The 24,074-nt window shown below is 40.8% G+C and overlaps 1 protein-coding gene across 6 annotated transcripts in view; it reads right to left on the bottom strand.

The window, feature by feature from the left end:
* The window catches only part of gpc5a (glypican 5a), a 112,902-nt gene that overhangs the window by 32,811 nt on the left and 56,017 nt on the right, over nt 1–24,074 (bottom strand). For 5 of the 6 annotated variants that reach the window (XM_023793136.2, XM_023793134.2, XM_023793132.2 and 2 more), the window contains exon 7: nt 15,944–16,103. In XM_023793136.2, coding sequence (XP_023648904.2) covers nt 15,944–16,103 — 160 coding nt within the window. Of the gene's footprint in view, nt 1–14,622; nt 15,123–15,943; nt 16,104–24,074 lie in introns of those variants that run through there. The other variant, XM_023793133.2, reaches the window with a different exon arrangement.

The following is a 24,074-nucleotide window of genomic DNA, read 5'->3' as shown; positions in this document are numbered from 1 at the left end:
CATTTCATTTTATGCCAATCATTTCACAAGAAAAGTATTCCAGGAGTATACCTGGTTATTCTCTGGTACGGGATCTAAGTCTTTAAGAGCAAATGACATTTTAATTTGAAATATTAAAGGAGTAATTTCCCCCATTCCTGTTTATACTGACAACCTCTTGGTAGGTGACAATGACTTCGTAGCTGTCACATTACCATGCGCAGCAAATTAACTTCCACTCTGCTCTGTATCTGCAGAGCAGGTGATTGCATTTTACTGTAACATTATCATTTAGCTTTTGAAAACAGCCACTAATATTGAGCTCAATGCTCAAGTTTCCTGCTGGAAACCACCCTAAAGCGAATTAATAATACCTTTATGATTACCACAAAAACTCAAGCTCAACATTGAGATTATGAACGAACCTTCAACAATGCAACATATTCCTCTGTTAGATTACACTTGCATTCTTTTGAAATCATAATACAAATTATCTCCTGATTATGACTTTTTTTTCCTGAGGGTAATGAGACAAACGCAACAGACAGAGCAAAGCAGTTTTCACTTTGCAAATTACATTTTTCTACATACTCAACATTATTATGCAATTATGCACACTCCCGTTTCCTTGGAGCATGCTAATGAAATAACGTGCGATTGTTTATTCCAGGTATGCCGAAAAAAAAAAGGATTACCGGCATACAGTAAGCTCACGACTGTTCAGTATTACAGAGTGTTTTACATTGATATTATTTTATCCAATATTTGTTAATGTACGAGGTATGGAACTAACAACCTAACAAATCCACTTTACACATATTTTATCACATGGCCAACACTTGCCTCAAAATTAGACGTTCACCTCTCTTTTTAATTCTGTGGAAGCAGAATCTTTACAATTATAATTAAGCCTTCAAAGCAGTGAAGAGAAGCAGCAACACGGAGAAGGTCGGTGGAGCGTACAGGTGTGCGGATTGTCACAGCACCTGGGAAATTCATGTGAGTGATGTATTGGATAAGACAAGGAATTCTCTGGCAGGCCGGGTGCAGCTGCGTCAAAGCACAGGAATATTACTGTGTTTTTTTTTTCTTCTACTCCTTGCCATACCTTCGCTGTCTGTGTTCATAAAAAAACGAAGAGCAGTTGTTTCCATGGTCACAGACCGTTCCTTTTAACCACAGACTGTTAATCAACCTTGTGTTTTCCCAAGGAATCTATGCATGAATAAGTCTACTGAAGTTTACAGTTATTACTTGGCACTGTCCTGAATTTCCCGAACCAGGGAATGACTTTGCTGAAAGAAATGCAGTGATATTTAGTTATTTGGCACCTCATAAGCAAACTCAGGGTTGATTTCACCGCCGAGAATCTTCAGCCTTGCAGAAAGCTCTAAGTCAGGCGAGAAGGTGGGACCCAAGTGCTTTCTGTATTACCGCCCTTCAGGAACACGAGCATCTGCTGTAACTAAGCATGCCTTGCATCTCCCTCAGCAAGCTTGACATAGGAGCTGTAGCACAGATAACGAAAGGGGGGGAAAAATAAAATAAATAACACATGGAATCTATTATTTCATAAGGCCCCAGCAGTCAGAGGCGGTTACTGCTTATCGAGGTTTCTGCCATGCAGCCGTCGACATTCGTTCACATGTGACGGTCATGGAGATTGCAGAGGCCGAAGCCTGCGGCCACCAGGACGGGCTCACGGCCGCGTGTCACATTGCGGCCCAGAACGCGCGTGATGGCAGACAGACAGCATTCCACTCCGTGTGGATTCAGTACATTAAGCTGCAGCTTGGTGCTTCGGCAATCTCTTGACACCGCATCCCTATGGGAGTTTGATGCCTATTGCTAGGGCTTAACTCTGCAGTATCGGAGCGGAAGCAAGGTCATTCCTACTGTTCGTAATCCTCCAGAAAAAAAAAACTGTATATTTTACACTTTACTTCATTTTGGTAGTCAATAACCTTACACAATATAATAAACTTAAACATTTGAATACGTATATGATGCAAGGTTTTGCAACTACAGCCACAACTGGGAGTTTTCTAATTCAGGGACTGACACCAGGGCAAATTCTGAAGGGTCCTTGGACATTTTGATCAAAATGCAATTTTTACCATGAACATGGTATTTAAAAAATACAGCCTACATATTTTTTTTTTTTCTCCTCAATCAAAACATTTTGCACAGGAACACAGACACGTCCTGTCAGGGACACGTCTGTCCATGTATGGACAGGTTGACAATCCTCGTTCTAATTCATACTTACCATTCCACATGCTTAAGGTAGCTGCTATGCTCAGCAGCTTGAGGGCGCTGTTTTTCATTTTCCAAATAGCGACTGATGGATATATCCAGTTTGCTTGTCGACTCCTGAACATTTCTAAACGGAAACATAAGTATCCCTGCCAACATGGTAAGGTAGCCGTAGCCCAGGGAAAGAGAACAGCCAACAACGGCATTTTTGTTTCTCAGCACATCTTCAGGACAAGCTTGGCTCAATAAGTGCTGCTCTGAATGCAGAGCGTGTTACAGCAACCCAATCAGGTGTGCCTTTAAGCAGCCTGCAGAAGTGGGAAAAACACTCATTGTGTTTCACAAAACAGCTTCTTCTTGGTCACACAATGGATTCTGAGAAGTCTTAGGCTGAATAAAATTCCTCCTCATCTTGCTAAGAGCTTTTTTTTTATTATTATTCTTTCCACACTCATTTGTGCACTTTGAATTCATGCATTTTTACACTTCATTATCTACCACTATTCAATGTAGCATATACAACCTGCATAAAAATTTGAAGCCACAGCTAAAATTATCCAAAACTTGCTTCATCAATAGAGACAGATGAAAATCCTTTGCCCAAACTAGACTAGACAATGCGTAGTTCAAGACAGGGTCACAGGGGAAGCTAACTGGCACATGCTTCTCAACATCTTCTGACAATTTTAGTGTGGTGTACGTGTAAGAATGTCTCCACATGAGTATAACTTTGACAGGTTTGACTTTGAAATGCGCAGATGTAAGATGACTATGATGCTTATGAAGGGCGACGCCTGACTAAGAAAACGCAGCTGGGAGCTGGAAACCTGTGATGTCTCAAGGACAACATGGTGCCACACTGGGTCGCTCCTCAGGCTCATGCTTCTGAGATCCGGGTCTCGCCGCTGCGGCTCGGCTCTGAGTGTCTGTGGAGTTTGCTGGTTCTCCCCTTGTTCATGTGTGCTTCCTCCCACAGTCCAGATATGTGGGCTTAGATGAATCGGTGTCTCTAAATCGCCCTCATTGTGTATGTGTGCAGTGTGAACAACTAGCAGGCTACCCAGTGGGTGCCTTCAGAAGGGAGCTCAGTAAGAAGTAAGAAATGAAGGCACTATTTCGATAGTGACCTTATACAGTTCCTGTGATAATGAGACAGAAATCAGATATGGGGGAGGAGGGGGGGGGGCAAACAAACAGAGAAATATTACATTTCTTACATTTTGTGAGGTTCCGAAATGCAATGCGTTTCTGAGACTTTTAGTGTCTTTTATGCACATAAAATAAAAAAGTTTCACAGTACATGATTGTGCAATGATAATTAAACAGCAGGTGAAAATAGATTATGTAGAAACAGGCACTTATGAAGCATAGCTCTCCCCATTTATCCAGATCAGCATACTTTCCTCGCCATTTACTCGCAACACAATGAATGCAGTAGTTTCTGCTGCCATAATGTATCTCTATAGCCTGAAAATTACAATGAAAGAAAATAACACATATAAAAACTTAAGAAGTCTAAGATTGGCCTATTATTGGCAAAAACATGCTGCTGTATATCTACATATATACTACATTATACGTGTGCTATATACAGTACTGTGCAAAAGTCTTAGTCAAGGTGCTTAAAGTGTTTATCTGGGTAGTAAGTGCACATTTTCTCATAAAAAACACCCAATTTAACATTCGAGTTGCTAACAGTAAAAAGGTCACTGATATCTTGTTGGATGACTAGATGAACACCGCTTTGGTTCCTAAACTTCTCTTCAGGGGCACCCCAGTCATTCCATGTGTCACCACCAGCTCACCTAATTAATTAGCTCAATTAGCTCAACACCTCATTGAGGTATTAATTAGACAACAAGGTGTGCTAGCGGTCAAGTCAAACAATACTTGGGTATACTGGATGGTTGCTGGGTTGACTTTTGGTTTGGAAACGGCCAAGCTAACAAACCTTGACAGACAAAAAAATCATAGCTTTACACCAACATGAAGATTGTTTTCTTTGCTTGCCTAAGACTTGAACAATACTCTATGAGTATCCATTATATATAGGTTGAGCCAACTTTAAGAGTTTATGTTTAATCTTAAGATATCCATTGGCAACCATGAAATGCATGTAATTCAATACAATTTCTAATTAGAAGACCTTGTAATTTCAAGCAAGTGTAAACCTATGCAATCTGAAATGTAGAACTTGAATAATTGAGCCATATGGTTATATGTGACATTGGGATACGTCAACAAAACTCAAACACACAAAACAAAAATGCTTTTTTCTAAAGCTGCTTTGAAATCCTAAAGGAATAATACAAACAAATAAATACTCAGCTGCACTGGGCAATTATCAACTGTTGCATGTAAGATAAGCAGATAAAAAGAAAACCTCTGCTAGATAAGGCAAGGTTTTTAAAAAAAATGTTCTAGCAAGACAACAAAGGCGTAATTATGTACGGAGCGTGGATCCACACGCAGCTCTTCACTGCGTGACAGGAAATCATTCGACCCGAGCATTTCTAAAGGTCACCGGGAACGCGGGCGAGATCTCCCCTCCCATTGGCGAGTCACAGGCGGCAAACAGACGGTGTCTCCCCCAATTTCTGTGTCCCCTGACAGCACAACAGACACGGATATTTGGGAGGCCAGGCAGGAAGTCAGGATCACATGAATGAGTTTTCCTTCAGCAAGCACCCCGAAATGGCTGTCAAAAGACTCATTTTCTACAAACCGGTTGGGACACTGCTCAATTCTAACCATTTAGTGTTTCAAAAATAGATGATGTGATACTATTGAACTGGATGTATCATGGCTGTGTTCGACTGGTACAGCTGAATTTTTCAACTTAACTCCAAAGCACAACAATAACACTAGCATAATCATGCTACTATTATTGGTACTACAGTCCAACAACTATTACTCCTACTACTTCATGGGGCCGTATAAAGTCTAATTTGGCACTATTTTACAATTAGGCCTGGCTGTTGTAGTTTTGAAAAGTACAAAAATGTCGAGCTAAAAAAAATGCAGTATTGCAAATATTCAAGTTTCAAATTTAATTGTCACACACTATAAATATCAAAGTCGCTTTTGGGGTAAGAGAATAAACATAGAGCAGGATGATTTACAGGGCCATTTATACATTTATTTGAAGTAGCCCATACCACTTACCCTTCAGCCCTTGTTTTCACTCTGTTGATTACATAAATACTGAAGGTTAACAATGCGGCACTGTCATCTTATTTTAAAGGTGCCTTTAAAGTTTGCCGCATTAAAAAAACAAGCAAGCTGAGTGCTGTTCTACCCCTAGAGCTGGAATGGAAACACATGTGGGTGGGTTGGGAAGCAAACGCTGCCCTTGATTAGAACAGGAATCCCAGGAAAGAGACACTCTTTGTGGATGCAGTTCTGAGAGTGTGGAGCCACAGGGACCTCGAGTGTAAGATGCTTCAGACCTATAGGCTGGTAATGACACTGATCTGACACTCATCCATTTCGGAATTTCTGTCAGCAGCAAAACTTCTGTGCAGCTCGAACTTCTGACGGCAGGCAATATAAATGAACATCTCATTGGAAAAAAAGGCAAAGTTAAAAAAAAGGGAAAAGGAAACTTCTTAAAAGTCATTCTTGATAACTTCCGAAGAAACCAGAGATATTCATACTACTGAAATATTAATGAAAGAACACTTTTAAATGTGGAAACATTCAAAAAGTGGACAAGGGATCATTTTGGAATTGAGGCATGAGCATGTTTACTCGGACTATATGTCAAAACTCAAAAGCTCAGCATCCTAGAGGAAATTGGCAACCATATCAACAGACAACATGTCAACAGTCTTTGCATGATAATGCAAAACCTGAGCTGATTCCTGATAAAAAAAAAAAAGATGGATGCAGAGGGGGGGGAGGATTTTACTCAAACTGCCTTCCAGAAGATGAACTATCTCTAAATTAATGACGTTTAAAAATGACACTGAGGCTCGTCAGTTTGACATGTTTTGATATTGCACAGAATACGTCCTCATTTTCGACAATCTGCTAAACACCCTCCAATCTACTGTTCCTATAGTAATAAATGCAACACTCCATTTCAGCGCCCAATGACAACGTTATGCCGAGAAATCAAACAAGATCAAATTAACCATTAATCTCTTGCTTGTTCCTAGACCACTGGGCAAATCTGTAATGTGGAAAAAAATGACATGTATGCAAGCTTATCGCTTTCAAGAATTCCTTCTTATTCACAAAAACCTGGAGGCCTACATTTGAACAAGCACCATCATTGTAACCCTAATGGATATTAATGGATGTTTTTCTTAATACAATTCTACTCTGTAACTTAAAAGATAAAACAGTACAAAATAGATCCACACGAGGAAGGACACTATTTGTATATGTGTATTATACACAGCGTATGCTAATTTAGTTGTCTTCTGTTGTTGTGATTCATCAGTATTCAGGAAGTCTTATGTAAATCTACATCTGTATTCCGTTAGAGGTTAGATATTTAAAAAAGCAATTTTCAGTCTTCCTAAAATGCGGCTGGAGACTGATTTATTCAGACTAACAGTCTTTAGTACACAGACAAAAATGTGTCATGGTGAGATACTGTTTTTCATTCTGACGAATGAATTGATGAAAACAAACAATAACAGCGACTCTGAACCCAATTAGCATGCTGAGCTGGAGCAGAAGCCTGATCGCGTTTAAAATTCCAGGATACGAGACACAATGAGGTGAAAGCAATCACGCCATTGTTTGAAGCATCGATCAAAAAGGTTAAGCAGAAGTGCTGCCAGATCTGTGGATATCGCTAGAAAATACAGCTACGGGATGAAAAATCAGGAATGAGATCAACTCAGATCAAAGAGCAACCATGTTCTGAAGGAATCATGTGGTAATGTTTGGTCCCTTAAAAACGTCACTATACTTTAGTGTACTATACCGAGATAGAAACTGAGTATTATCACTACTACTCCTACTACAACTGTTATTAGCAGTACTGATATTACCATTTGCAATAATACCTAAGGTCACAGAGCTGAAAGATCCCTAGAATACTTTGACATGCCACGTAGAGCAAAGATGAAACCAAACAAAAGTTCAAATAACCATGTCAAAAATAAGCAAAATAAGCATTTGTTCCCATTGCGAGAAGGCTGCGATTTGATCACGCTAAGACAAATTATACCAGATGTTATATCTGAACAGACAAAATACAGACAGTAAATAACAGGTGTTTATTTATCTCTGCAATGGAATTCAATTAGGGTCAATTTACCCTCCCGTGTTGATAGTGAGTAAAACACTTTTAAATGTCTGGTGACGTAAAAGTTTCATCTCACTGATTCTCGTCGATTCTATGAATCAGCAGAAAGGTTATTGTTACTGATGACAAGATGGAATGATTTCCATAAAGAGAAGGTGGGCTCCTCCTGCTTGGCGTCAGACCACATAAGTGGCCCTTTGTCGCGACTCAGCTCCAAGGGTAGATAAAGCTACACAATGTCACTGATCTGTACAACAGTGTGGAAGAGAACCGCCATCTGGCACTGAGTCACGATCATGATCAAATGGAATCTGTTATACAACACAAGTGGTTCTTTGGACAGAAGACTGCTATTCACAATAAGCTGAGTGTCTTTGCAGAAACAGCTCCCACCTTAGGGTGTCACACATCCACCATAGGTTTAATGCACAATATTCCTCCACGATACGGGGAAACTCGGTGATATGGGCAGGGGTGGCAGCCAGAGGAAGCTTCGGTGTGTGTGGCCCAAGACCTCCGCGAATCCACTCCAGGGGACGGGAGCTGCTTCGGATGATGGTCAGATCCTGATGGGGTTTTTAGCCAGCCCAAGTTATTGATTGTGCTCGATATTAACAGGAGACTGAGGCATGCCTGCAATTGGACTGATTAAAAATGGTCTGCAGTGATGTGTACTTGCCCTTTTCATGGTTCATTACCGAAATGAGGCGTCCTGCTGCATGCAAGCTGCAGCTCATTAACCTGGCTCCTGTGGTACTGATGGGGATGCTGACTGTGCCTCAGACAGCATATAAACGGCACACGGGCCTTTTGCGCAGCCCCCAGTACCTGCTATTTGTACCCCTTTAAAAAATATTTCTGTTCTCATTAATCTATATTGCTATTTTGTGTTTCTGATTTTGGTTAGTGAATGTCTGTATTCTGCGCAACAAACAGAATAGATAAAAATAACAATAATACATGTTACATAAACACAATAGGCTTTGGACAGGCTCCCGATCTCTGCGAAAATGGAAAATGAATGGAAGGATAATAAATATTCATCATACAACATATATCACGTTAACAGAACTTTTCAGATCTAATAATACCTCAGTGACAGGGATGTTATGTGCGATAACCTACTGCAGCCTTTATTCATATGATTAATAACTATTTTTATTAAAGCCGCAAAGTCAGAAAAGCCAGGGGCAGCAAAGGCTAAATGGAAAACTGTATTTATTAAAAAATGCAACTTAAAATGATCACGACGCAACTAGACTGTGGCATATAAAGAATACGAGGAGTGTGAAAATTAACCAGATAAGTCACATTCATTATTTCCAGATTTGCAGATCACCCTGAAATTGTGACACCTTCTGAAATTCCAAATTAAAACATGGGTCAAAGTGCTGAAGAGAAGCAAAAGCAATGAAAGGACAAAATTACACCATTTAGTCTGCTGTCTGAATACAATTAGGGAGTGAGACCACTGTATTAAATGCGACAGAAAATCAGATTACTCATAACACAGGGCTCTGACATTACTGACAGTATTAACCTATAATGGATAAAATTGGGAGCAGACAAACAAATAAAACAAATAAAATAAAAATCTGTAAGCAAAGGATGTCAGTTGGGCTTTGAATTGAATTTTTATCGGTTTGATTTAAAACAGTCGCTGATGGTTTTGTACAGATCTTAGTTAATTTTATCCTGTCATTGCCTGCTACAGTAAGTGCATGTGAGAGCTTTGTATTCTCTGATTTTAGTTTGTTCCATAACAGTTGGAAAGACTGACAAAAGGGATCGCTCAGGACAATTTTTTTTAAAGAACATTTTCTCATCACTTTTCTCTCATCGCCTCAGAACTGCCACCAAAGTGCGGATAACGTTGCCCGGCTGACTGAGCCTTCCATCGAATAAAGCTCATTTATAAGGAAGTGATTAAATATACATTTTCTGATTTCTAATTTCTGCAGATCATGCATAATAATGCAGCACATTACAGATACTGCACCAGATACACAAATGCATTAAAGCCTATGCACTCATAAGAACGTTTTCTAATGTCTTGGTGTTAGCGTTTCATATAACGCATTAGACACATAAAGGGTATTGAATCAATATACCTCATGTATGTATTTCATTGAAATTTTAAAAAAAGGGAATTTAATTGCAAAGCGCTACTTTCTTACATTTATATGAATTAATGTCTAAACAAGATCACCAGGCGTTCCCTCAATGCCTATGTGTAACCTTGGAAAATACCGCCACGCGGAAGGCCTGCATCCAACATCCCCGGCCTGATTTACCGCCCCGTCTCACAGCTAATATCATGACCATTTCAGCTTCATTTTTTCAGCACGAGTGATAACCGGACTGGGCAACTACAAGCAAGCCCACACCTTATGGAAAAGTCCAAACGTCCAGATCCTCACTGACGAGTGACACCGTAAATCCTGCCGCTGGATAACCACAATAGCAAGATCGAATAAAATACAGCTCACTGAAACTCCCGTGCAATTTGCAGTATATCTAGAGGGCTTATCAGCACAGTACAACTAGAGAAAACCAACCGACTTCTGGAAACTCTTTAAATACTAACAAGTCGATTAATCAAAATTATTACACTTTCTTTTTAACCATGTTCTTACATGAAATGAGACGGAATAATTTCAAGCACAACAATACCGTGAATCTAATACCTTCACAGAAAATAATCCTGGTGTTCTCCGATGTGATAAATATTTGACCGGAATTGAATAATTTCCCTTTTAAAAAAATGATATCAAATAAGACACGATATCCCACCCATCGTCTATAAACAAAGAATTAAAAACTGTATAGATTAAGCAAGTAAAATCACATTTTAATATGAGGAGATGGCAAAAAAATACCTTTGCACTAAACTGATATGCCTAATGGAGAAGCTGGTTTTCATGCATAACACCACAGGACTTCAATAGGCTACATTTGGGCTGAAAAAAAACACCCGGAACTGACTATTACATTCACTTAGTGATTCTCGGGGGGAGATTTTTCAGTTTTATCAGCTGAAGCTGACACAACAGAAATACAGGCTATGAAATGAAAATATTCCTTAATACACTGATAAACATTGAGCTTAAATCAAAGCATGACATAACCCTTATAACATGTAAAAAAAAAAAAAAAAAGGAAAGTATAATTATCATAACTCATACATCTAAGCAGACCCTGTTTTTCTAATCCATAATTTTTTGTATGGACTAAAAATTACATGCAGTCTGGGATTTATAGTATTTAGACCAAATGACCTAAAAACATTTCGCTTGACAAATTTCCTTGAACTTTTAATTGATACCACACACATGCCGCTATTTAAAATACAAAATCATGAAGAAAAACTTACTGCAGGCTATGGAAACCTAAGGTCAAAAGAACACTTACATTTGTGTAATTAATACTGCCCACATGCCCCCACACATAACACCGGGAGCTAATTATATCACATCCTTAATAGTAATTGAAACACAGCCTACGTACAATACCTTCATAAAGTAGCTTACTGGATTGACTACAGTGTTCCAATTTAACTATTTTGAAATAATGGCTGCCATAAAAAATCACCCAAACATCTTCAAATGTTTTTCAGAGACTGAAGTTTATAATATTATCATCAACAACTGATAGCTAGATAGATAGATAGATAGATAGATAGAATCCAAATTGAATGTATTATTAATATGCAATATCAATGTGAAAAGGCACTTCTTTATACAGCTAGTGAATGGCTTTCTTCAAATTTCTGTACTGCGGAGGCTCTGTAACAGCATGTACTACCACAATCTTCGGGAGTGACACAGACGCAGTCGAGATGGTGATAGATAATTATTTGCAGTAATTTTTTCCCTTTCCAATGGCCAAATAACATCTGAAATTCAGATTAATGCTCTTTAATTACAGACATGGCGGACTGCTTGTGTATGATCTACATATTGTGGGTTCTAAGGGAAAAGGCTTACAGACGCGGAATTCAAGACAGTCACCCGAAGTGTCAAACAGCTTCTCGCAGGATGCTTCCTAGTTACATATATTCAAGCTGTGAACTTAGCAAGAACAGTATTCTGCAGTGGTTTGACTACAGGCATTTCCTATTTTTAGTTATATAGAGCTCACAGAAAGTCTTGGGACGCTTGCTTAATTCAATAAAAATATTGCAAATGTATTGGTTTCATAACAAAATCATTATTTTTTGTTTAGAACAAACTATATATCACATTGGAAACATTCAGTAGTTTTAAGTAAAACATTCAAACAGCAGTAAATTGAAACCCAAATTATAGGTCTAAAGGAGCTGTTCTGAGTTAAAAATTTCATTGACTGGCAGTCTCACTGGGTGCTTTTTAATTAGTAGCACCTTTGCAACAACATAAAACACCAAACATTTGTGTTTAGTATCACTTAGGGAGCCAGTGACTACAATTGCAATTGATAGCAAAATGGCAAGAACAGAACTGTCAGTCAAAAAATTCTGACACTTAAAAAGAAAATATCTGTGCAGAAGATATGTGCAGATATATTAAAAATAGCTTGTCAATTAACTTTTGTTATCAAAAAATACATTTGCAAGATTGTTACAGAGTTAAGCAAGTGACCAAAGACCTGTGAGAACTGCACTCTCTATTTAAGCTTATTATTTATTAATTTTATTATTAATTATTTTATTAATTATTGTATTTAATTCCTATCACCATATGTCATGCAGAAAATTCCTGGCATGTTCTTCAGAACATACATGAATAAGAACAAGAACAAGGAATCCCTACTAATACTGCTCTATTTTCTTTGTGTTGCACACATATGGAGCTTCAGTCTGGCATGCAGACAGACTTAAGCATCAGAGAGCAGGAACAGGCTAATAGTTGGACCTTTACAAAAGCAGTTCAGTGATCAGGCCAAGCTTACCACTCACTGCGGAATTCTATAATCTGTGAACCTGTTGGATTTCTTGATAAGGGATTTAATCAGACTACACAGTAGCTGGTGTGAAAACTAGAGGACTTTCAAAGCTCACTCAGGGTTTATCCATTGGAAAATATTCAGGAATTCATTCCATTCTTTTTATGTGTTTTTACTAACTGTGATATACCTTAAACCCTTGAAGCCAATCGCATGAGATCATATGTAAAAATAAATAGGCCTTCGGAACGCTCATGGTCTTTCAGAACTGACACGAGGAAGAAAAGCTTTCATCTTAATGGTATCCCGTATGAACGCCGGGCATCGCTAGAGCTCATCTTGTGAGAATACTCACCTTCAAACTTCATTATTCTGCTCACTGGTGATGAATTACCAGGAAATCGCATAACTCAATCTCCTCCAGAGACTGCCTATTAATTAATAAGAGCTTGGTTAAAGAAAGGGGCTGTGTCAACTTCCTCTCATTGTATCCCGTTGCAAGGAATCGATTTCCCTCATTTTAGCAGCCAGACTGTCTTGAGAACGACTCTTACTTTCTCAAGCCCAAACGAATCATGCTGCCGCAACTGGGTGAGGCAGAGGCTGAACTTGTCAAAAGTTTAGGATGAATAATCTGAGTCTCATTTGTCTGCCTTTCTAAAAGCGCATTCCAGCCAGTTTCCAGCGGTTGTCCGGTGCAACCATCCCCGGATTGTTCCTTTTCAGATCTGTTTTGTTCTTTGACAATATGGTGGTCCAATAACGCCCTGTGTTCTGGCTTTTAATGGAAACGAAAGCCCATCTCAAGAGGGTTTAAATCCCTACGCTGGAAAAGTGACGCTGGGAACCATTTTGGGGAAGCCCAGGCCTTATCTAGCTTATTTTTTCTGAGTGGATTGTTCAGCATGATGACCCTTGAGCCGAAAAGTACGCTTATAAAATGCAAAGCCTTACTGCATGCACTGACGTGATCCCTATTACCAACAAACACATTTAAGCTGGAGCATGCAGGTCAAAACTCATTACAACTTTCCTTATTGCTGATTATAGGCACATGTGTATATATATATATATATATATATATATATATACACACACATACACACACACACACATATATATATATATATATATATATGTATATATATGTATACATACACACACTTTTCTCCCTTTCCATTATGACTATAACAAATTTATTTAAAGGAAAAAAAGACCTTCCTTTCATTACTTCTTAAAGCAATTACCTATTCTCCTAGGTAAGGCACAGATGTCTATGTCTGGATCATATCTAATGACCCTAAACCTTACAGTACTGCTCATGCAGGGGAAATCAATCTTTCCTCCCTAATGGACACACCTACAATCATAATTCACTTCCAGCTCAATTGTAATCAGTGAAGGGTTTCAGGTTTAATTTACTGGCTTCCGCATGGTCCAGTCCCTGCATTCTGTTCTGTGGCCCCATTGGCTACTCCCTCACTGCGTCTCTGACCTGTACTGTGGTGGCAGTAATCCAGAGATAGCTTTAGTTATATTTCTCTAAGGCGAGGCTATCCTTTGATCCCACCTATCATGCTGTACTCCATTTAAATCAGTGGACAGTCCCACAGAAGCTCTATTTTAACACAGGGCCCCGTCTGACCATCTCTGTGATTCAGGTCGCCTGCTTCAAGTCACACTAACGGTTCCCTGCCTTAGCCTCTGCTCACATTACCTTCATAGTGGGTTTCCAGCATCTTCAAGTCCCCACACTAAGACAGCTGTCATCACATGACTCACGCTACTAAAATGCATGGTGTGCGGCTAACAAACCACACTGGTGCTTTACTGACACGTACTCTTTTGTTATTCAAGTAAAACGCTAAAACGATTAACTATACATTTTTCAAAAATTCAGCTGAATAGAAAACAAAAATGGTTGGTTTTCAAGTCCTTGTCAGAAATTCAGGACACATATTTAAACAGAATTAATAATGATAGTATATTTATACATTACATAAAGGAGTTTAGATATTGATATACTTAATGTATACATACATATATATATATAACCACGTCGTCACTCACGTTGTCACTCACGCGGTTAATCACGCTGTGACTCACGTTGTCACTCACGCGGTCAATCACGCTGTGACTCACGCTGTCAATCATGCGGTCAATCACGCTGTCACTCACGTTGTCACTCATGCGGTCAATCACGCTGTCACTCACGTGGTCAATCACGCGGTCAATCACGCTGTGACACGCTGTCAATCATGTGGTCAATCACGTTGTGACTCACGTTGTCACTCATGCGGTCAATCACACTGTCACTCACGTGGTCAATCACGTGGTTCGTAAAGCCGAAGAGCCCAGGAGGAGAGAGAATTTGGGGGCATCGCAAACATCGCTCAGCCTTTTTTTAACACTGAACAAGCACGGTTGTTTCATCAGTAAGCATTTACAGGGATAACATAAAAAATCTTTTTTATTATGAAGTGTGAGGACTTAGGTCAGCCTCTTTATTATGCAGTGCCAATGATGACACCAATTTAGATGATTGGAGGAGAAGATCCTGGGGTGCCATGTGCTAAAATCAGGTTCCCCAGTGGCCGCTAAAATGCTGGATTGTCACAGATGATGACAGGTGGGATGAGTGATTGACAGGTAACAGGAAGGGCTCCCCATTCCAGTATGTTCTGCTTTGCTGACCTCTGAGCTATTAATCACATGGTTAGAGCACTGTAAGTGCACAGTGAGGGAGAACTAAGGCAAAGCACAGACATATAATCATATATTCATCATATATGGAAAAGAGCAGGATTAAAGTTATATGAGAATGAAATGATGCCAATTAAGTGCCAACTGCCTGGGCAGTCAGAAGCCATTTTCCTGCTAGGATAGTCCCCTAGCAACAGAGAGAGAGCATTCTATTCCCTAGTGGGACCACAATTAATATAATATTAATGCCGGCAAATTCTATGAAGCGTAGCGCATGTATAAATGTAAGTCATCTGATAATGATTGGGTAAGCAGTGGTAAAAGTAGTAATCTTTTCTGTCCTTCATCCGGGGAAGCTTACGTTCAAAATATTGAATGGAATTCATATCGTATTTAGCTGTGCATACACACACACACACACACACACACACACACACACACAAAAGCACACATGATTGTATTCATATCTTTATGGGGACCGCCCATTCATTCCTATGGGGAAAACTCTAATCCCAACATGACGACCTTGACAGTAACCAAGCAAAAATAGTAGCCTGTTGGCATTTTTAATTTTTTGATTACAGTCACAGATCTTTCTAAAATTGAGTTTCCTTTTGTGGGGACTGGAAAAATGGTCCCCATAAGATCAAAATAACAGGTCCATATCACATTGTGGTGATGTGGGTAAATATATATATACACACACACAATGCGCTATATATATATATATATATATATATATATACCCACACAGCCACATCACCACCCCCACGTGCAAACAGTCACATCTCAAAGTCCCAGAGAGAGCCGCCCACTTACGCTCAGCTACTTGCATCGGCTTCCCCGCCTCGCCGTGGCCCGATGCACCGCAGCCGTCCTCATCATCGCAGTCGCCACTGGAGAGCAGGTCCGGTTCCCCACTGCCCTTCTCAATCACGTCCAACATGCCACTCGCCAGAATGGCTTTCCCCTGGAGCAGCTGAGGAGGCAGATGGACATTACTGACAGCATATCGATCCGGCCGTCCCTACTACTACACTCGACTGAAATACATGAAATTCACAGTTCAGTAATTTTAAATTCAATACACGGCACAATGTGCTGAACGGGAAAAATTCATAAAAAGGCTTCTTACATCACTTGACTTGACGTTCGTTACCACAGTATATCCGCTTGGTTACTTTTCAATAGATTTATCGTCTATATGTTTCTTTGTGGTATCGGGGGACAAAGAGACTCAGGTGTCAGTAGATGCAGACAATGGCCTCTGAAGGGGCTGGTTTATTACAGAACACTGTACCAAGCAGTGTATGAAACAGTGTGCCAAACAGAGTATGAAACAGTGTGCCAAACAGAGTATGAAACAGTGTGCCAAACAGAGTATGATACAGTGTACCAAACAGTCTATGAAACAGTGTACCAAGTAGTGTATGAAACACTGTACCAAACAGTGTACCAAACAGAGTATGATACAGTGTACCAAACAGTCTATGAAACAGTGTACCAAGTAGTGTATGAAACACTGTACCAAACACTGTACCAAACACTGCACTGAATGGGGCCCAGAGCGAGCTGCTGGGTCACTGGGAGTGGTCCTCCTGCCGTGGGCCCGCAGGTCAGAGGTGACCCTTTTCCACCTTCCAAAGCCACACATGCACAGCTGCTTCTTCGCCCTTCCTCCCTCCTCGCCTGGTTTGCTCCCAGCAGGAGTGGGGGGGAGCTCTTCCATCCCCTAAGTGGAGTCAGAATCACTCAACAGCCAAGCCCCCTTAGCACTTATCGAGATCGGTGATGAGGAAAGCATGGCTGCTGCAGACCTGCGTGGTGCAAATCACATTCTGCTGCTGCACAACAGCCTCTCAGCAGGACCATCGCGTCGCAACAAGGAAAAGCGGCTTCAATATGGATGGACGGATATTTCTCTAGGTCTTATACTTTACAACTATCATATGGATAAACATAAAAAGACGTAGTGTTGCCTAGGTGGTACTAATCAAATAGTTTTACCTGAAAGAAAGTTTTATATTGTCATAAAGGTATAAATGAAGGGACACCTATGCACTGCCTTTTTAGGTGACAGAACTGGGCAATAACCTGTTTACAAGTGTGGCACCTGAATTCACTCAATCCCCTACTAGGCTTGAAAATGTGAACTGTTTGGCCAGGGGCAGGGAGGGAGCAAAAATGTGGACTGTCTGCCAGGGAGCAGGGAGGGAGCAAAAATGTGGACTGTCTGGTGGACCCGAGGACCAGGCTCAGAAATGTGGGTCTACACCCTGGTCAATGTCTTCACCTGTCTTGCATGATTTAATCCTTGTATTGAAATACTTTCGTAAACGGCGCATGTTGCCTCTGTAGGGTGGATTGTGAGAAGGATCATGGGCCATTCGCGGCTGCAAATTTATCACAGTATCACAGGACACATAGAGGACAAAACACACACACACACACACGTAGGAATTAAGTACGTATTTTCAACACGAGTTGCTATTTGGAATGGGATAATTAACTAAGGAACTGTCATTTAATTAATATCAAAATGTCATTCAGAAAATATTGGAGGTAAAAGCTAAAATGATGCTTGGAAAGTTAAAGTAAAAGTCTCTTCAAAAAGGCATGCAAGGGTTACCTGCTATATCATAAAGTCAATATTATGGTTTCATAGAGCTGAGTAAAAATGCAGTAAGAAAGAAGAAAGCAGCGGGACTAGAATTAATTATGCATTTCATGCATTTGTATTTACAGAAAAATCACTTTATTTCCATTGGCTGATCCCACATGAAATGTGTGTTTTGGTGTCTCTTGGACTGGGGTCAATTATTCTAGGCCTGAAGATATGGCCTTTGGCACTTATACAGCCTACAAAGTTATGTTTGTGAATTATATACATAGACCTTGCTTGAGATCAGTGGAAATATCTCCATTTTCAGGAATTCAATACCAGTGCACTCAATTCTATTTACTAAATCCAGTCTCCAACTTAAATCATGTTCTCCAAGACATAAAGACAAGAAATATGTTGGACAAGAAACTTTTCTCTGTTAAGTTGGGGTTAAACTAAGGTTATGGTTCTAGGAACTGAAGTAAAACAAAGCTGATCTTTTCTTTTAAATCTCAATTTCACTATTTAGTGTCTCTAAAGATACAGTTCAAAGCTTAAACCTTCATTGACTTTCAGACATCTATTGGAGAACATCTAACACACCTTTGCTCTGAAATAGTTTCTTTTCCTTTTTTGTACAGAACCTCATTAAATGCATGAAATGTTTCAGGGCTTTTTCTTGCTTAATTATCCAAAGCTTTATAATCAGGTGTCTAGAAGAGGATACAAAATGTTCCTTCATCCTCACTTTATTTGCCACCAATGAGGCAGCAGATTTAAGATTTTAAGGTGCTACTATTAACCTCAGAACTGAGGTTAGTTGAACATCTGACACATCTGAATGTCTGAGAGGCACATTATACCCACCACTGTTACAGGGTTGGGTGAAATAGCCTTTCAGCAAAATGCATAAAGCAAAACACATTCACTACTGTGGCATGTTCATGTTAAATATAGTCCTTGTTCATTTGTTTCCCCATATAAGTAATGAAACATTCAAGTTATATTTAGAATGGGGGGGGGGGGGGGGGGGTTATATTGTATCTTTCACTGGTGCAAACACTCATGTTCCCTATAATTTTCTATTATTCTTCACATTTGTTTTGTTTACTGATCCCTGTCACCTTTCAGCGTCCAAACCTCTGCTGCTTTTAGTGTGGCTTTCTGCTGCGGGTGAAACCACCCTGGCTGCCGCATTCCCGCTCGCACCCCGCCATGGCTTCCTGACACACCCCCCTTTTCCTTTCCTGCATTGCCCACACCTGCCCTAGGTTTCCCAGGGGGCAAAAAGCATCATCAAGGGTCAACAGAGATTTCAGTTACTGTAATACATAAACAGCCAGAGAGACGCAGACTAATATACACCTAATATACACTCTATATTAGAAATGCTCTGGATAAAGTTACTTTCTCTAGTAAAACGCTCGTATTTCTTATAGCTCTCTATAACATACACATAGCTTAATAAACACCTGCTTATATTAATCTGTTTATATTTAATTGTGGATCATATTTAAACATGAATGGGACAAGAGTCTACCAGTTCTAAGCAAAATCTAGATGCAAACAGTATTAAAATGACAAAGACGTAAAATGCTCGCAGTTTTGGGTCACTTGCTTAATTCTGTAAAAATATTGCATATTTATTGGTTTTGCAACAAAAGTTCATTGTCAAGTAATGTTTCACATACCTGCCCATATCTTCTGCACATTTTCTTTTTTATTAAGTCTCATAATTTTTTGACTCATTCAACTCTGTTTTTGTCATTTTGCTACTAATTGCAATTGTAGTCATTGGCTCCCAAAGGGATACTAAACACAAATGTTTGGTGTTTTATCTTATTGCAAAGTTGTTACTAATTAAAAAGTACCCAAAGAGACTGGCTGTCAATTAACTTTTTTTGCTCCAAACAGCTCTTTTAGAATTATAATTTGGGTTTCTATTTATTATATTATATAAAAACTTACATGGGAATGGCTGACAAATAGCTAATGGTTAATATGGTTTTGGAGAGCAAAGGTATAGCGGTTATCCAAGGTGACGACAATCATTTTAGCCTCTGAAGACATAACTGTCACTGAATTCAAACTAATCCATCTGTGAATGTAATGTTTAACCTGTCTATGGCAGAACTATTGTTTGGCTGCTAGTGAGGATTTGAAGCAGACACGTGAGGACATGGCAGCATGCGTGTCGTGTGTCTTGGTCATGGATCACATATATACACACATGTGATGGAATGTAATGTGGTATATTACAGTGTCACCTGGAAGGCTGATGTCCTGAGGCTTCTTCTAAAATCCTGCCTTCACGTCGCTTGTCAGGCAGCCGTGACAAGCTGACAGGCATTTTCCTGCATCTCACTTGTACATTCAAGACCTGATGGCACTTCTGAAGTAGAACCAATTAGTCAGCTTGTCTGGATTTTGTCAGCCGGACAGGGAGGGAGAATTTCATACCAATTTAAAGAAAACTCACAAATTAAGTTATTTCTTGGTTTAAAGGTTAAAGTTTAGTTGCATCACTAAAACATGGACCATCTTCGTAGGTTTCCACCTTTACAATTTTTTTATGCCTAATCATTTTAACAATTAAAACCAGTTTTTTTGTTCTTTTTTAAAAAAAATGCAAATAACATGCATTACTAAAAGTGTTTGCCAGAGGTAATACTTATAAATTATAATTTCAGCACTAAGTATAATTTGCAAACTGAGCAGTGAGCACATCTGCACAGAGCAGAACAATTGTTCTTTGTTTTTACTGCCAAGCAATTAATGTGAAACTACATTTTAAAAAAATTTAAATTTAAAACCCAGTACAACGAAAACTGATTATTTTTTTTTGTCCTGGGATATTTTGGAAAATAAATCATTAGGGTATGGCTATTGAATTAAAAAATAAAAAACTTGCTAAAGATGAATGAGTATGAGTAAATATGTCTTGTACTTTCATGAAATGCCTGTTGTCTATTGGTAGGCCTACAGTATGTAACGCCTGAACAACAAGTTAAATTAAAATGACTAATTGAAATAATAAAACATTTATAATAGATTCTGTAATGTTAATGTATTACAATAACTTAAATGCCTTATAAAAATATTACCATTGCTTTTCTTGTTATTCTTTTCAAAGCTCTGCTGCAAGCATGCCTTTCTAGCTTTGGCTGCAGCCACAATGTTGCTCTTTGCCATTATTGTACTTCTGAATTCTTTGTATTTTACCATCCTAATTCTCTGTCCTGCTGCACTCCCTGTTGTGATGCATGCTTACGTGACAGGCTGATTGTTGCACATGACATGCTTTCATGTGCAGAAGCGCAGAAAATTCAGTAAGAAAACCTGGTTTGACATACATGGCAGATAGTCAGTGTGATGAAACCGTTAATCTTAGGTTGAATTTGCTTGGTTTAGTTGAGCTGGAACTTATCTTTGAAGCCTGACATTGTTTAGGAAGCTTTGTGATACAGGCCCCTGATTCGACAGATTGCCGATAGTCAGCATTGTGATATTCAATGTTTATCAATACCAAGACAGAGATGGATAAACACCCATGCATATTGACAAACAGAAATCATTTATCTTGGATTGCATTTGCTTGGTTTCGTTAAACTGAAACTTATCTTCTAACCCTGACTTGATTGAACTAGTTTTGTAATACAGGCCCCAGGTCTAATTACAATGAATAAAACATAAGCAAGCTATAGCTTATTAAATATAAATGAACAGTTAGCCTCCAAACTGCCTGATAAAATCTCAGGTACCTTAAGAAATTTGCAAACATATCGTCTAAATGGGCTTTAATAAAGGATAAACACAATACCAAAGCCACAGACATAGTTTATTAACATGCAGAACATGTAGCCTTTAGGCTTTAGTTTATATTGTGACTGCATAAATCCACAGCAAACACTGTTCACAAAGGCTCTTGGGATCGGCATATTCACTGACCGGTTCTTTTAACTCTTTACACTCAAACAGACTTTCTGCATAATCAGAACTCGTCACTGGTCAACGTGAGTTTTGGGTCTTATGAATCTCGTAAGAACTGCCGAGTAACTGTCAGAATCGAACTTGCCAACTTGCTGATTACTTATTATTATTATATGTTGTCTCTTTCCAGTGAATTGGTCACACCATAGAGTCAGCGCCTGAATGAGCCATTAGGAATGAGCGGGGAGTTAGTGAACCACAGCCACCACGTGGCCGGGCAGCACACAGCACAAACAGAAGGGATTACAGTATGCGGAAGGACACCATGTGGCCGGGCAGCACACAGCACAAACACAACGGATTACGGTATGCGGAAGGACACCACGTGGCCGGGCAGCACACAGCACAAACACAACGGATTACGGTATGCGGAAGGACACCACGTGGCCGGGCAGCACACAGCACAAACACAACGGATTACGGTATGCGGAAGGACACCACGTGGCCGGGCAGCACACAGCACAAACACAACGGATTACGGTATGCGGAAGGACACCACGTGGCCGGGCAGCACACAGCACAAACACAACGGATTACGGTATGCGGAAGGACACCACGTGGCCGGGCAGCACACAGCACAAACACAACGGATTACGGTATGCGGAAGGACACCACGTGGCCGGGCAGCACACAGCACAAACACAACGGATTACGGTATGCGGAAGGACACCATGTGGCCGGGCAGCACACAGCACAAACACAACGGATTACGGTATGCGGAAGGACACCACGTGGCCGGGCAGCACACAGCACAAACACAACGGATTACGGTATGCGGAAGGACACCACGTGGCCGGGCAGCACACAGCACAAACACAACGGATTACGGTATGCGGAAGGACACCACGTGGCCGGGCAGCACACAGCACAAACACAACGGATTACGGTATGCGGAAGGACACCATGTGGCCGGGCAGCACACAGCACAAACACAACGGATTACGGTATGCGGAAGGACACCATGTGGCCGGGCAGCACACAGCACAAACACAACGGATTACGGTATGCGGAAGGACACCACGTGGCCGGGCAGCACACAGCACAAACACAACGGATTACGGTATGCGGAAGGACACCACGTGGCCGGGCAGCACACAGCACAAACACAACGGATTACGGTATGCGGAAGGACACCACGTGGCCGGGCAGCACACAGCACAAACACAACGGATTACGGTATGTGGAAGGACACCATGTGGCCGGGCAGCACACAGCACAAACACAACGGATTACGGTATGTGGAAGGACACCATGTGGCCGGGCAGCACACAGCACAAACACAACGGATTACGGTATGTGGAAGGACACCATGTGGCCGGGCAGCACACAGCACAAACACAACGGATTACGGTATGCGGAAGGACACCATGTGGCCGGGCAGCACACAGCACAAACACAACGGATTACGGTATGCGGAAGGACACCACGTGGCCGGGCAGCACACAGCACAAACACAACGGATTACGGTATGTGGAAGGACACCATGTGGCCGGGCAGCACACAGCACAAACACAACGGATTACGGTATGCGGAAGGACACCATGTGGCCGGGCAGCACACAGCACAAACACAACGGATTACGGTATGCGGAAGGACACCATGTGGCCGGGCAGCACACAGCACAAACACAACGGATTACGGTATGCGGAAGGACACCATGTGGCCGGGCAGCACACAGCACAAACACAACGGATTACGGTATGCGGAAGGACACCATGTGGCCGGGCAGCACACAGCACAAACACAACGGATTACGGTATGCGGAAGGACACCATGTGGCCGGGCAGCACACAGCACAAACACAACGGATTACGGTATGCGGAAGGACACCATGTGGCCGGGCAGCACACAGCACAAACACAACGGATTACGGTATGCGGAAGGACACCATGTGGCCGGGCAGCACACAGCACAAACACAACGGATTACGGTATGCGGAAGGACACCATGTGGCCGGGCAGCACACAGCACAAACACAACGGATTACGGTATGCGGAAGGACACCATGTGGCCGGGCAGCACACAGCACAAACACAACGGATTACGGTATGCGGAAGGACACCATGTGGCCGGGCAGCACACAGCACAAACACAACGGATTACGGTATGCGGAAGGACACCATGTGGCCGGGCAGCACACAGCACAAACACAACGGATTACGGTATGCGGAAGGACACCATGTGGCCGGGCAGCACACAGCACAAACACAACGGATTACGGTATGTGGAAGGACACCATGTGGCCGGGCAGCACACAGCACAAACACAACGGATTACGGTATGTGGAAGGACACTGAAGGCAACATGTCTACAGGCAGTCTCTGAAAAGCAAATGCAAATGAATTTAAAAAAGGTTCC

This window comes from Paramormyrops kingsleyae, chromosome 16 (genome assembly GCF_048594095.1).
Source record: "Paramormyrops kingsleyae isolate MSU_618 chromosome 16, PKINGS_0.4, whole genome shotgun sequence".
NCBI classification, from domain to species: domain Eukaryota; kingdom Metazoa; phylum Chordata; class Actinopteri; order Osteoglossiformes; family Mormyridae; genus Paramormyrops; species Paramormyrops kingsleyae.
Note: the sequence above shows the minus strand (reverse complement) of the source record. Positions and strands in the feature narration are given on the sequence as shown.